The sequence below is a fragment of the Platalea leucorodia genome (genome assembly GCF_965183815.1).
Source record: "Platalea leucorodia genome assembly, chromosome: 3".
NCBI classification, from domain to species: Eukaryota; Metazoa; Chordata; class Aves; order Pelecaniformes; family Threskiornithidae; genus Platalea; species Platalea leucorodia.
In genome coordinates this window covers 121,723,863-121,739,520 of record NC_138825.1, presented here as the reverse complement: position 1 = coordinate 121,739,520, position 15,658 = coordinate 121,723,863, and the positions used below count along the sequence as shown (strand labels likewise).

The 15,658-nt window shown below is 41.8% G+C and overlaps 1 protein-coding gene across 1 annotated transcript; it reads right to left on the bottom strand.

The window, feature by feature from the left end:
* Positions 1-1,825: 1,825 nt before the first annotated feature.
* On the bottom strand, positions 1,826-15,516 carry ENPP5 (ectonucleotide pyrophosphatase/phosphodiesterase family member 5). The gene is made up of 4 exons (XM_082306681.1): positions 15,474-15,516; positions 11,186-12,055; positions 7,111-7,287; positions 1,826-5,696 (listed from the first exon to the last, which is right to left on the bottom strand). Exons 2-4 carry the CDS (start codon positions 12,048-12,050, stop codon positions 5,326-5,328), a joined length of 1,413 nt encoding a protein of 470 aa, XP_082162807.1. The 5' UTR covers positions 12,051-12,055; positions 15,474-15,516; the 3' UTR covers positions 1,826-5,325.
* Positions 15,517-15,658: the final 142 nt, after the last annotated feature.

The window sequence follows — 15,658 nt, the reverse complement described above, 5'->3', positions numbered from 1 at the left end:
GCTGATAAGAATTGCTACAGGCAACCGTGCTCCTATGAAACCAGAAAGTGAGCGGTAGAGTATCTAGCAGAAATCCTTATTACCCTCTACTCCTCCCTTTAGTGCTGAGTCTAAGCAGTGCTGTTGTAGGAAGGGTTTAAAGAGAAATTTTAAGTATTAAGAAACTGGATAAACTATATTCCAGCTGCATTGCTAATTATTTTCAATTCCAGAGATGCAGTATAGTCTGTAAGAGGGCTGAGGGTTCTTCCTGGCGCAATTCTTTGCTGCTGGCAGGGAGGGTTTCAAAGTAGCTGTTGTACATCCAGGATTTCGTACAGATCATGCAGAAATCAAGAGAATCTAGAAAAACACCTCTTTCCCCTTAGAGATAAAGTTGATATATTTGAAGATGATTATTTTTAAAAGTGTTAGTGCCTTAAACACAATGAAATATTTCCACTAATTATGGTTTGTATGAATTACGGCTTGTGAAAGTCAGCAGCTGATTTCCTTTTGAATAGGTAATTCAAAACAAGAACATGAGAAACTGTGGCTTCCCCCTTCCTCAAAGCTGTGATAAAGGCGATATCCTACAATAGTTTGTGGCAACATTTAATGACTTGCTAAATATACACAACTCTGCAACGTTCATGCAGGGCATACTAATTTAGGGGAAGTCCTTAACACTTAAACTAGCACTGGAGTTTAGAAGGGAAGAGGGGAAGTTTGTAACGCTACTTGCCAGCAGTAAAGACTGATGTTGTTTCACTATGTTGACCGCCTCCATAAAGGAACTCTCCACACTGGGTAGAGAAGCCTTAAAACATCCAGCCCTCTGGGTTTAGATGCTTTTTGTCCGTTAGCTCCAAGGAAACAGTTCCAGAACTGAGCTGATTTCAACTAACTGTAGGTCCAAACCACTTGTTTCAGGGGGAAGTTTAACTTGCTATAAATTGAAAAGAATGGACTGCCTACGAAAATAAACCAACAGCATCACGTACCTCCAAGGATCAGACCACAGGGACAGATGCTTGCTTTAATATGCATGCTACCACCTTTTATTGCAAAAAAACAGTAATAGAGATTTGTTAACTTTTAGCATGATTCAGATTTTAATTTCATTATGAAAAGGCATTTGCAATGCTGCAGATACCACTGCTGAACGTAGCCTTTTCATGTGCTTGCAATAATTTTTGTAGTCTACCATCTAATAAATGCTTATGTTACCTTTACTGTAGTACAAACATGACATTTCTTGAAAGGTATGTACGGCAGCATAGTAGGTATGGTCAAGACAGCATCCCTGGCCATTATTTAAGCAGGGAAAATTTAGAAGTAAGCCTGTTATATTTGCGTTTTACAAAACAGCAGACTCAACAGCTGCACGTTTGTCATTCTTTCCCCACACAGCTCAAGATTGTGTTGTTCCACACGTACTTAGAATTCTAAGTCACGCTGCACAACCCTTCATCTTATAATAGGCATTTTTGCATTTGGGTTGTTTTTTTTTTTTTTTGAGACTGCATTTATTGTAAACAGCATTACTGCAGCACTTTACCAAGAAAGTCGTGAAGATTTTTTTGATAAAAGAAACTGTATTACCATTGTTGGTAACAGATAGATAGCTGTTCTTTCCATATACAGTAGCAAGGTGGAAAACAAGGTCTTTTATATAAGAGCTTTGACCTAAAATTCTTAAGTTCTATCACACTTCCAGTTATTTTTAATGAAGGCATACACTATGCAGAGTACAAGAAACATTTGGGATGTATATGAGTTAAGGCCGTTCTCCCCCAGCCGCCCCCCCCACAATTCAAGTTTTTTTTCTAGAAGTGTTTTTAAATGAAGCAAGCACTTAATGCTTGATAGCACGATAGCAAAGGTATATTTCAACTTCAACATTTCCAAACAGGAAGAAACAAAGAAAACGTTTGACATCTCGAAGTGTGCTTCACAGGTCAATAATGAAAGACAAAATCATGCACGCTTCTCAGTTTCCAAGCTTACGTTATTATACAGTGTACTCAAATCCACTTTCCAATAAACTTGTTCGTACATCATAAAAAGTATCATATACACAGAAACCAAAGCCCACATCCTTCCCAACAAAAAGGTAGTCTGAAAAAAACTCACATCAGAGAAAAAGTTGGTATTTTTCTCCAGTGGCATCATATGTGCTTTCAGGTTCGTTAAGCATACACCCAACAACTTAAAGCAGTGTTTAAACACTGGCTAGGCAAATATCCTAACAAGGTATCTATCCAAGAGGTACCTGCAAATACATCTAAGCAATAAAGGAAACATGTTTAAACCTAAACTGAAATACCTGAATGCTGAAAGATTCCCTTCAAAGTTTCATTTTACCCTCCTCAGAGAAGGGCCTTATAGTGCAATACAGAACAATGATATCAAGAAGAATTCTCATGTTCGTGTTCCCAAACTATTTCAAATATTATTGTTCCCAAACCTTTTGTTAGGGGAAACCTACTGCTCTTCCCTTTTTGCATGTTTGGGCAGGTAAGCCTAAGTCCCAGGATGGCTGAACAACACTGACTAACTTTGCCCCCTCCTTAAAATCAAGGGTCACTTTGGACGATGATAGAACTACGCCCGTCACAAATAAAAAAGTGGGAGTTTAATGAACACTTCTGAGATTACAAGCCAGTTATTTTTACATCTACCATAAGCATTGCTATGAAATTACTGCAATAAGAAGAATTTCTATTAAAGCAGCATGTTCCAAAGTGAGAAAGCGTGTAACTGAAGTAGCTACAGGTGAGGATTATAGCATCTCCAATTTTCACTGTTATTCCCTTAATCAAGCCTCTAGATCTGTCTTTAAACACACGCTAAGTTTGTGCTACAATTTGTTTTTAAGTTGCAAATAAGCAAGAAAAGGTGGACTCAATGCATCAATTTGCTATCTGCCATCCACTTCTTGGAAGGTCGCTAGGGAAGTGATTAGTAACAATTTAGAGGTTTAGGTTTTCTACTCGGCCCTCCCTAGCCTCTCTAGAAACTACCGTGAATGTCATTACTGCCTTCATCTTTCAGCCTGATAAGCCCCTGCAGCATTCTGTTTTAGCTGGTATCTGCAAATTAAATTTAAGACATACCTAACGGTCAGCTCCACCAAGAATCAGCTTTACAGTGTCAGGCACAGCTATCCCAGAATTTTTCCTTCGGGGCTTTCTTAAGAAAATGGCAACATAGGAAAACAAGGCAGTACACAGAGTAACAGTAGAATTGCAGTGATGAGTCAGATAAAGTTAGGCAAGACCATACTTATCCCCCAAATTAAGGGGCTGTCCTCCAACACATCTGCTAGTTTCCCATCTTCCTAAAGCTACTATTACAGCTAGACTTTCAGCATATACCTTAAATTGGAATATTTCATTGCCTTCCCTCTCAAGCATTCATTGCACCTAGCTGTGGTCTCTGGAAACTTTCCACATCTGTTTGCAAGACAGATTAATGCTAAGCAAGCGTCCCTGCCATCGCGGAGGAATCCAACAGCTTACTTCTGACGCAGCGAGGACCAGGCAGTTCGTAACATGGCACCGTAGAGTCATCACTGAGGCAGCGAGAAGTAAGCTCGCTTCTGAACTCGCCTAGATGTCATTCATTAAGTCTGGAATTAAGTTCAGCAACATGAGTTTTGAACGTGAGTTAGTCAGCTTGTTGCAGCTCCTCGCTAGGTCTGCTAGCAACCCTCCCAATTGCAGCACCAGACTGTTAGTCACACCCTCAGTTTGACAGAGCACATCCGAGGCCAAGACATTCCCATCTTTGCCCTCTGCCCTCTGCTGGGTGCTGTGGATAAAGCAATAAACTGCACTTCCAGAAATACCAGACCGAGTATTTGTGTGAATTCTGAAAGAGTTTATTTCGCCTTCAGGCACTGTACTCAGAAGCAAAGTGCAGAGAAATACTAACTCACACAGGGAGGGGAAAAAAAATTCAGCTTTTAAACAAGTCTGACAACTAGACAACTTTTCTCACTTCATACCACGCTTTTCATACAAATCTTAGTCAGCAGCTTCTCACCTACCATTTAAGTGAGCTCATAAAAAAACCACAATAGCAAGATGTATTGCCCCACACAAAAGAATCAGAGTAATATATAGTTTTGTTGACTGAAAATTAATAATTTTCCCTGACAGAGACCTTCCTCTGGAAGAACAAACTCCAGTCTTATATCTTTTTTCATATTAAAGTGTGCTTTTTCAGATTTAAGAATATATATGGCTTAAGATTTATACAGCTGTTCCTTAAATTGCATGTCTAATCCTACTCATCAAATTCTAAAGTCCACCCAGACATATCAGATAAAACACAAGACAGAAAGCCAAGCCCACGCCTGAGAAGAGTCTCCAGTAACAGATCTGATGTCACACCTGGTGACAAGCTTGGCAGCACTCTGAAACCAGCTTGTACATGTATGTTCCTTAACTGATTCATCTGCCTTATTCTGAAAGAACCCTCTCATCACAGAAATATAAAGACTCTATTTATGCATTGATATACAGGTGTTGTGCTTGTATGTGTCTTTAAACTGCCAGCCGTATGGAATTCCTAGAAAATTTAGTCCAGTGCACAGGAAACAATTGAAAAAGCAAAGACTTAGATTTACCTAAAATTGTAAAGACCTATACCTAAATAAAAACAAAACAAAACACAAGTAGTTTAATGCTGATTGCTAAAGGCAATACCACCTAGATTCCTATTTTGGGGCTACAAATAACACAGTAGTTTAAAGAAATATGCCTAACCCTAAACTTAGACACTTAGCGCTGCATGACCTAGCTTAACAATAATAATGTTGTTTTCTGCAGGATTTAATCCACCAAGCTATCTGTAATGGTGATCCATGCAAAAAGCTTCCTTGGGCAGGGAAGAAAAAATCCCAAAGAAGTCTAGTCACATTCAGTGACTTGTTAGAATCTAAGAGACTTAAAAACCCTCTCAAAGAAAACAAAAAAGGGGGGGGGTGTGGGAAATTACATCACCACATAATAGCCTGTGAAGTGCATCTCAGCTGATGTTATTTCCCTAAAGTAGCTCAGAATGAGGTATTCAAGGTCTATTGTCACTACATGTCTACATACATATACAGCTTTCCAGGTTTACCTAGAGTATTTTCAACCCCTGAAAGGTGAAGTGGTTGTAGGGTGAAAAAGAAACATGCTCTTTCTCTGCATACCTAGTATGTACGTACTCCAGTGTACTAATGGATCAGCATCCATTTCCTTTTACTCCACATATTTATGCTGATCCACTTCTATTAATTTTTTTTGCATAAGCTTATTTTAAGCATCAAATAGAAAATAGCACCAAGTGTTATTAATCTTGCAACAGTGGCTGGGCCGCTTCAGTATGTTGCATTTGCATAGTATTTGCTTGGGTGAGGACAAAATGCTGAACAAACACCGCAATAAAAACCATAACAAGGAAGCTGCCCAGAAAGATTCCTACAACAGTAGCATAGGTGTCTGCTCCAAAGGCTACAGGAACTTCTTCAGCGAGTATATCTTTCACAGCGTTGAATGAACCATTGTTTGGCAGTGGGTTAATACCAAGGAGATGGCACAATAAGGGATACAAGTCTGTAGCATTCATGACTTCTTTGGTGGCATTCTTTCTGAAAGCAGGCCCAACTGCCAAAAAAATTGGATGCATTTCTGGTAAGATGTTGTCATATCCATGATTACCAACTAGAAAGAAAAGATAGATAAAGGTCAATATTCTGAAGCTGCAAAACAAGCATTGAACCTTTTCCTAGAATTAGCATAATGCAGAAAAGGAACAGTCATAATTTATTCTTGCAGAGGTTTAGAAGAACCATTTTGATCAACAGCACATATGTTTCCTAGCAAATACCAAGTCTCACAACTACAAAGTTAAAAAAAAAAAAAAAGTTTTAAAAAAAGAATGGAGAGCACTACTTAAAAAAAAAAAAGAAAAAAAAAAAGGTAAGCTTGCATGGCAGTAACAGCACTGCCAATGGCATGCTATGCTACACCCAGGTTTCCTTGGTTTTCCTCAAGGAAAAACTCCAACTTTGCAACTGGACCAGATCTCTTAGGAAAAAAAAAAAAAATCCATGTAGAGACAGATTGTCTGTTTGACTCCCAGTAGCAGACAGAACTTAAGCTCTGACTGCTCTGACGCTGTCCAATTTTGTGCACTGTCGACTCGTCAACAAGGAAAAAGTTTACAGATCTCACTAGTGGGTCTCCAGTGCCCCTTCCTTACGGGGGCACTAAAAACTCTGAACAAGTCAATAAACATGCAGGCATCAAACGCTGCTCTCATCAGCTGTCAACAACTGAAAAACTTGTTAAGTCTTGCAGGTAACGCTCTTCAGCTTCATAACCAGCAGCAAAGTTTAAAAGGTTTTCAATTAAGAAACTTAAGAACTGACCATATGACACCTATATTTTTCCTCCTAGCTAACCAAAAGTTACAGTCTACTGTCTGCATTCTACCTATAATAAATCTCACAGCCCCAAGGTGAGGAACTTAGAAGTGGTTTTTTTTTTCCTCCAAATCACCTAGAATGCATCTGATCCTTATAAGGCAAATGAAAATCACGGCTGTACAGTAACACAATATTCAAAGGCTCTTTCTAGCAATAGAACAAGGTTACTGTAAGCGTAGGCATCCACAGAAGCTGAGGACTTTCAGAAAGCATTCTTGTATTTCCAACCCAACCCTTCTCCAGTAAATAAACAGTACATGATAAAACAACGCCATTCGTCATCTACTCAACAAGTTCAGTTACACTTTTTTTTTAATCTCTCAGGAAGTGCTTGTCAGTTTGCTAGATCTCGCAAGAAGACCTCAAGTATGCGGCCACTAAAACATGTGAATGATCTTATCTCACTAAGTTTAATTTTTAGAAATGGAAGTCCAGTTCCCCCTCCCCTAATAGTACAGTGCTTCCCATCCCAACAGGGAAAAAAAAAAATATATAAATTCCACACACTTAGCGTCAGAGTTTTCTCTTCCAGGCTTAAAAAAAAAATAAAATAAAAATTAACATTTGTTGAGATTGGGAGAGAAAGTACCATGTCAGGTCTCTGAGTAGGAAGATACAGAAAAACACTGTAAAGACAGAATACTTACATTGAAAACCGTCAGACTTATTATATACAATTTCCCATCCTTTATCAGCCACTGCTAAGATGGGCTGAATTTTACTGTTGTGTTTGTAACGTAATCTATCTGGAATCTGCTCCTTTTTATACACAGTCATGTTGGGATGAGCATTGGCCAAAGCTTCATATACTTCATCCAGCTTGCCTTCAAACAAACAAAAGAAACAAAAGACAAAACTTAAACATACCAATGTTTACTGAACTCATCAGTAGTTTAAATACAACTGAAAGAAGAGGGCAAAATGCACTTCCCCCAAAGCTAATTACAGCTGTAAGAGACAACAGCGGACTACAGCGTGCACAGAAGTTACTGTGAGAAATCCAGAGCGTCATTCACAGTAAGGTCACACCTGGCATCAGACTTCACAGCCTGTGCCTAAGCAGTAGGTGCCTCGCTAATTTTAGAAAAATCCCTCATTTCATAGTTATCAGAACGTTAGCAGAAGTTATCAGAAGCTTCTCACAAGAATGAGTTAGAAGGCATTCAGTTAAGTCTGACAGAAAAGAAGCCAGCTCCTCCTAGCTCCATGCAAAGCCTGAAAGCAAGAAGATAGATAGCTCCTAAACCTGTTTATGAGGTAATGTGCGCATTAAGGCCATATTCTGTCTTTCCCCCAGCTGGCTATGATGACAAGTGACACTTTCATTTATTTTAAAGCAGTTTAATTGTTAGTTGCTTTCCTTTAAAAGGCCAAAGAGAGCAGCCACTTTGTTTCTTGGCATCTCTGAAAATTTATTGCTGAGTGAACCCAACTATTTATTTCTCCTTCTACAAGATGCTCCAATAAACAGCTACATATTTGGCCTCATTTGACTCCCAGTTTTGATCTTCTACCATTTTGATGACAAGTTTAGCCAATTCAGAAAGAGTAGCTAGTTTGCTGCTACGCACCATGTAACATCATAGTATTAGCAATTCATTGCCTAGGGATAAGCAAAACAAGCTTGCACTAATCCTTCAACGGAAGCCCTCAGGTCACCGTCCAGATGCCACTAACAGGTTAGGAGCTGTACAAAGACTGCAGAGGCCGAAGCAGGGAACACAGGACAGACGTACGAAGGGACAGGCTGGACTGGCAGATGAAGCTGGCACTTTTGGTCTAAAACTGTCAGCCACTCTGTATTCCATAACGGCTAACAGCACTACCTACTCCTTTCTGTTCTTAGCGTCTACTCCTGTCCCTTCCCTGGTCATCTACTGCACAGTGAGTGTAAACCCTCAAGAGCTGTATTAACACTACCAAATAAATGGGTGTTTTCCACCCCCAATTTTTTATTTGCTTATTTCATTTCTGAGCTTTTCTTTCCAGTAAAAGTCACTGAACAAAAGCAGTTGGACAAGCTGGAACACCAGCGCACGGAAAGGAGGAACCGGGACACACAGACAGGAACACAAAAGCAAGTTCAGGAATCTACATCTGAGCAAGTTTCTTCAACCCCCCCACTCCATTTAAGCACAGATTCCTATTGAGGGCTATGTAGTGTATATAACAGACTTGTGTTATATACCAGATAACTCAGCTCCTTGACTTATTTAAGTACTTTGTGCTACACACGTGCACAATCCAGCCGGACAGCTGAGTTCTCAGCTAGCCTCTGCAGGCCAGTTTCAGCACCACAAGTTCTGAAGCAGGGTTGGAAGATGTTTACATTTTCTTTGTGGCCAACGCTGCCGTGTTTAGCAGATGAGTGGGATCTAAGCACATCCTGTCATTTTGACGTATCATTTCTCGCTAATTCTGCCTCCACCGTTAGCTGCACACCCTGCAGTGGGTGTTCCTGCGAGTCAGCTCTTCTCTGACTGTCTGTCCCAAGAAATGATTGCCTTGATGACCGCAAGAACAAGTGCTTAGTTTGACCCAAGACACCGCCTGAAGTAAACCAAGGATAAAAACCGGTCTACCATTTACAGCGTGCATGGAGTTTTGAATGTATCTCAGGGAAAAAAAGCTTAGGGGGAAGGTGCCCAGTGTCTTTAAAGAAACCATCTTCGTTTTCCTCCTCAGTTCCTGGGATCCAGTATAGAAATTCTGGAGGAAAACTGGAAAGAGATTAATGTATAATGTTTCTTATCTCAAACTGGCATAAAAAAAGAATCACTAAACTTAAGAAACACAATAAAGGTCAAGATGAGACAGCAAAAGTCCAGATATGATAGAGATAGTTACAGCAATAAGAAAAGGGACTCCAATCTAGCATTTCTAGGACTATATTAGTAACAAAATTAATTTTGTTATGCCATTTTTCTATATGGGATAACAGAGAGGAAAAGCCCCAAATACAGCAAACTATGATTTTGCACTAAATTAATTATTTGAATTAATATATTTATATTAAATGCAAGAAAAAGGCCAGCATGACCAGCTGTGCTACAGGTACCATCTTCGTGAACATATAATTAGTTCCACACACACTAGTACACTCGCATGGTTAAATAATGGCTTTAATGCATCTCTTGGGGAAGAAATATGCAGCCAAACAGTTAAAAGTAGCAGGAATCACTGTATTTTTAAGCATTCAAAATTTTTCTCAATGTCTCACTAAGTTTCACCATTGCCTTGGTTTAAGCAAGACAAATGGAATAACTGTTGAAGAATCAATCTTATGTACTTAAATATATGTTATTTCATAGCTAAACTGAGAATGAAGCTCATATTGTTTTATAATAAAAATTACAGCTGGTAACACAGAAGGAAGGAATTTTAGCTGTGCTCAAAACTAGTTCTTGTTTATTGATAGTGTGATAAATACCTGAACCTCCAGGCAAAACCAAATCCAAGCTATTTCTGAAATCCGTTGAAATGGCTTTTTTACTATTCTGTCATCTCATTGCTGCAGAGATACTGTTTCTTTTCAGCATTTAGGAGACAGGAGAATCAGGTTACGCATCTTCAAGTTCTTATTTACTGCATCAGGGGTGTTTCAGCAATAAAGTTTACTTTTACATCTCCTTTATTTGGTAATGAGAACATCCTGGTCAGCCATGTTTGTCTCCATCAGGATGGAGCTCCCAAACTCGGCTCTTCTGTCACTGCTGAGAGACACAGCGCCCAGCTACACGCACGTGCGTGTGCTCAGGCAGCAAATGACCTCAGTCTGGACATACTAACATTTTAGTCTGGAGTATTCTTCAAACTAAAAATGACACGAGACATTTGTTTACACATTTAAAAGATACTTAAGTCTTCAAAATTTCCTCCCCGCTGGGGCATAAATACGGTGCTAACCATTAGTGATGCAAATGTTACAGAAATCTTAAAAAACACCTTTTCAGAAGGCCACCTTAAAATTCAACTTCCAAATTAGCACCCCTGCCCACACAAAAAAAGTGCTGTTTTCCAGGTTAACGCATTTGCACCAAACAGTTACAGCTTTTGATCATCAAAATAAAGAGCAGCACCTCTACATCAGTGACACTAAACACACACCTGACACTTAAGCAACCCTTCAGTGACTGCAACCAGACTTCAGATTTCCATTCCAACAGTATTCTTGCCCATCATTATCACAATAAAAACGGTATGAATATAACTGGCTGGCTGTTCAGCATGGTGGGGTAAAAAAAAAAAAGTGAACTACAGCAGCTGGCAGCTAATCAAACAGCCAACACAGGCTTTCTTTTTATCAAAGGTCCCCATCTGGTTTCAGTTTACTGTCCGAGTTAGAAATCTAATTCTTCTGCTATGGCTTTAGCATCTTGATGAAAGGCAAGATATGTAACATTCAGTTGTTATCTATCTAGAATGCCATTCATCCTTGATAATGCCATTAGATTATCTTACTTCTCATAAGGACTAAAGGATATTTGGCAATATTAGTCAGCAACTGACAGATTTGCTCACTCTTCATTTCAGAAAGTTAACCCAGGCTTTTGACAGAGCTAACAAGAAGAACAAAGAAGTGATCCTGCAAGTACTCCTTGCTCGAGGATGATGTCCTACTGGCATCAGTGCTGCTACCACCACTTCAGTTAAGGAACAAAGCCTATAAAGTTTTGATACTCAAGTATTTCCTTCAGAGAATTTTACCGCTATAGCTCCTACCTTCTTTTGGCAAAATAGCTACTGCAGGAGAGTGGTCAATGACTTCATAGAGCTCTCTGTTCACATACTGATCAAGCTCAATGAGCCTTTCCGAGGAGGACTGTGACATTCCATGATCGCTTGTGATTATGACATTTATCACATCCCACAGCTTCGCCTTCTTCAGTTCAGAGATAAGATATCCCAGCTTTTTGTCAATATCACTAATTATTGGTCCCATAAGTGGGTTTTCTGGGCCCAGGATATGGCCCATCTCATCAGGCTGTTCCCAATATAGGAGACCAAAGTTTATGGGTTCTTCTGATGTAAACCAGTCAATAAGCCTAGCAACTCTGTCTTCAAAGGAAACAGATTCATTGTAGGGCATATAATATGTAGGAAAGACTCCATGTATTTTCACATCTGTTCCAGGCCACATAGCTGCTCCGGTTTTATGTCCTTCCCCCTGGTTCGTTACCCATATTGGGCTGGCTTCTTCCCAGAACTTGGAGTTATGGATATTCATTTTGTTCAGAGAGAAAGTTTCATTCAGAATAGGATCATACATCTCATTAGCAACTATACCGTGGCTTTCTGCATAGAGACCAGTCACCATTGTATAATGATTAGGATACGTTTTCGTTATAAACACATTAGTGACCTGTTTGACGTGAACACCATTCTCCATGGCATAGTGAAAACTGGGCGTTGAGACTTTATAGATGTAATCCCATCGAAATCCATCAAAAGACACTAGCAACACTCTGGGCTGGGCTGGCTGGACAGACAATGCTCTTGGAAGAAACAGTAGCAAAATTGCCAGGACTTTCCAATAACAGTTCATGGCTATTCTGGAAGGTATTCGTCCCCTCTTCTGAGGCAACATGGCATCTGTTGAGCAGAGACAGAAGATTTGTTTGCATTAACCTGTTCGTCAAAGTCATAACTTAGTTTTAAGAATGAGTAGCTGAACTATTCCTTATGTATTTACACAGCTTGCCTTACTAACACTGAGCACTACAAACACAGGAACGAGACCTTTTACCTATCAGTTATATTGATATCCCAGTTTCAGAGATGGGAAGTGAGACACTACAATTTGTTGAATGAAATGCAGTTCGCAAAGCAACTTCTTTATCCAACACCACTGCCCAACCTCTTCCTTTTTTCATCCTGCTCCCAATACAGAGGAACTCCTGCTCTTGCAATTTGAGAAGCTTTCAAGTATTTTCTGTACTCAAAGTTGTAAGAAACCGTCCTATGAGAAAGCTTCTGCTTGTTAAGATGTAAACAGGGGCAGTTCTCACCTTGAGAATAACACTGTCCACCTCCACCAGAACTTCATAACCCTCATTAAAATCTCTGGAGCATTACTTCTCTTCCGCGCAAGCGTGGCACCGAGACACCAGCACCACGTGGCAGAGCAACGACGGGAGCAGGAAGTACACGGGGGAACTGGAGGACTCTGCGCCTGCACAGCTCCCATCAGGGAAGGGGGATCAGCTAGAAACCATCACAGCTTCTCAGCCCAGATACTTGGTATGGGATTACTAAATGTGCCGAGTACAATTTCCAGTGGAGAAACTAGCAAATAAGCTTTGAATTTCATATACAGCAGTATATCCATTAAAAGGTTTTGCTGCTTAAAAGGTGTCAGATCAAGAGTTAGACAAACAAAGAGCAGGAACATCAGCTTCCCAACATTTTATCACATCTCTAACCTGATCATAGCTTCCCTACGTAACGTAGTTCTTACTGATCAACTAATTCTGACACTTACTACCAAAGGTCACTTCTAGTGTACAGACAGCTTTACCAACAAGAACGTATACAAGTCACACAAGTCAGCGTGCAGTTTAAGTTCTTCTAACACAAGGTCTCTAACACTTAGGTCTCTGAATGGATTGGAAAGAGGTGGTTGAAAGATTCAGTGATACAGTTGTGAGCCACGGGAAATACTACATCTTTCAAGCAAGCGTCATGTTGCTTGCACTCAGGTAGCAGTGGCATTTGACTGGAAAGGACAGCTGAAGTATGCAAGACACAAGGAATGTAAGGCAAATCCCGTCTGTGAACTGCATGAGATGGTGACTGCTACACACTGTACCCTTGTCGTGGTTTAACCCCAGCCAGCAACTAAGCACCACACAGCCGCTCGCTCACTCCCCCCCGGTGGGATGGGGGAGAGAATCAGAAGAGTAAAAGTGAGAAAACTCATGGGTTGAGATAAAGACAGTTTAATAGGTAAAGCAAAAGCCGCACACACAAGCAAAGCAAAGCAAGGAATTCATTCACTGCTTCCCATCGGCAGGCAGGTGTTCAGCCATCCCCAGGAAAGCAGGGCTCCATCACGCGTAACGGTTACTTGGGAAGACAAACGCCATCACTCCGAACGTCCCCCCCTTCCTTCTTCTTCCCCCAGCTTATATACTGAGCATGATGTCATATGGTATGGAATAGCCCTTTGGCCAGTCTGGGTCAGCTGTCCTAGCTATGCTCCCTCCCAGCTTCTTATGCACCTGGCAGAGCACAAGAAGCTAAAAAGTCCTTGACTAGTGTAAACTCTACTCAGTAAGAACCAAAACATCAGTGCGTTATCAACATTATTCTCATCCTAAATCCAAAACACAGCACTCTACCAGCTACTACGAAGAAAATTAACTCTATCCCAGCTGAAACCAGGACAACCCTAAAGCATGTGCTCCCTAGATAAACATTCAGCACTAATTCTGATCATATGACTCAATAATATTGACTATTCCTAGCTATGACTGGCATTCCTTATCTAATAGCATGACATAATATGACACATAATTTCATATTGCATTGGGTTGTACTCCCCTGCCCGTTTCCCTCTGCCCTTCCCAAACACTTTCTCGTTCAAAACTCAGTTACCTAACTCTAAGCAAGATCCCTGTAAGAACCCTCACGCAAGATTTCCCTATCTGTAACTGACCTAAAATTTCATGCTAATATTCCCCACTTCTTGCTCAACAGCATCGTTTAACCTCAAGACCAGATACTGTTCAATCCAATCCTGCACATGGACTGTACTGATACGACACTCCACACAGTTCCCTTTAGGTTCCCATTTTTCAGCAATCCTTTGGAACACATCACTACTGAAATTCAGCTGGAAAACAGTGATTGTGTAACCAATAAATCCGTATTAATATCCAGACTACAGAAATGTCCTAGTTAATATAAAAAGTTATAGCGTAACGAGCGTATGAATACCACTGCAATGACAGAAAGGGATTTGTCATTTTGGTAGAACACAAGGTACCTTCCATGGGAAATTTTCCTACTCCAATTCCCCAGCTAAATCTCTCATGTATATATTTACACTGGAAAACAGCATAGGTACTGTTGACTTGCACGTAGTCGTGTGTTACACTGAACTTGCATGTCTCCCAAAACTAAAACCCAGGCCTAGAGTCCTGCTAAGAATGAACTGACACTTCAGAGGCCTAATTCCCCTTTCAGCAAACACCACAGACCCAAAGGCTGCAGAATCACTCAGTGTCACCCCGTGCAGGATTTCTTTCAGCTGAATCCCCAGGAAGAAAGGGAGAACACGCTGTTCTGTCCGTCTGCACCCCCTCTGCCAAATTAAGCACAGCCCAGGGCTGAGGCATAAATTCCCCATTCTGGGGAGCGACAAGCATGAATTTAAGTCCTCTCAAGTGAAACCAGGTCTTTACTTCTGAATTTTACGCAGTTAATGTCAATGCCACCTAATCCTGTAATTGCACATTTTTAATAAATAATGTTGTTTTTTTCCAAGGCCTTCTATACTGGTCTGCACTGGATACACCCTGAGCACATCTACTGGCCCGGGTCTCTCCAGAAACCCGGCACCACAAAGCACAGCTCTGGGGTCTTGAAGGGGCTCCGGTGGGATGAAGGCGTCTCACTGCCCGGGGCAGGGAGCTGCCAGCCCGCCCGCCCGCCCAGCGCCCAGGGACCGTTCGGCAGTCAGAGGAGCTCAGCACACAGACAAATGACAAGGGCGGACCGGCATTCCCCTACACAGCAGCCTCCAACGGCGGCCGGACACCTCTGTGAAAGGTTTACCTCACCCTGAGGGGCCAACCCGAGCGACACCCGGGCTCAAGAAACCCCCGCTCCCACAGGCCGGAGACCACCTCGACACGCAGGGCAGCCCCCGCCGCGGCCCACCCGCGCCTAACGAACCGTCCCCCCGCCGCCCCCGCAGCCTTCGGCCCGGGCTGCCGCAGCTCCCACCGCCCCGCGGGGGCCTCCCCCAGCCCGGCCGCAGGCAGGAGGAGCCGCGACCCGCCATTACCTGCCGGCGGCCCAGGCGGAGCGACACCACCGCCCCGCCCCGCCCCGCCCCGCCCCGCCGGGAGAGGCCAGCGGCGCTGTCAGTCAGCGCCGGATAACGGTCACGGCGCGGGAAGGCGGGGCGGCCGCGCGGAGTCTCCTCAGGCCGCGGCCCCGCGTGTTGTCCTGGCTCGTACGAGCGCTGCG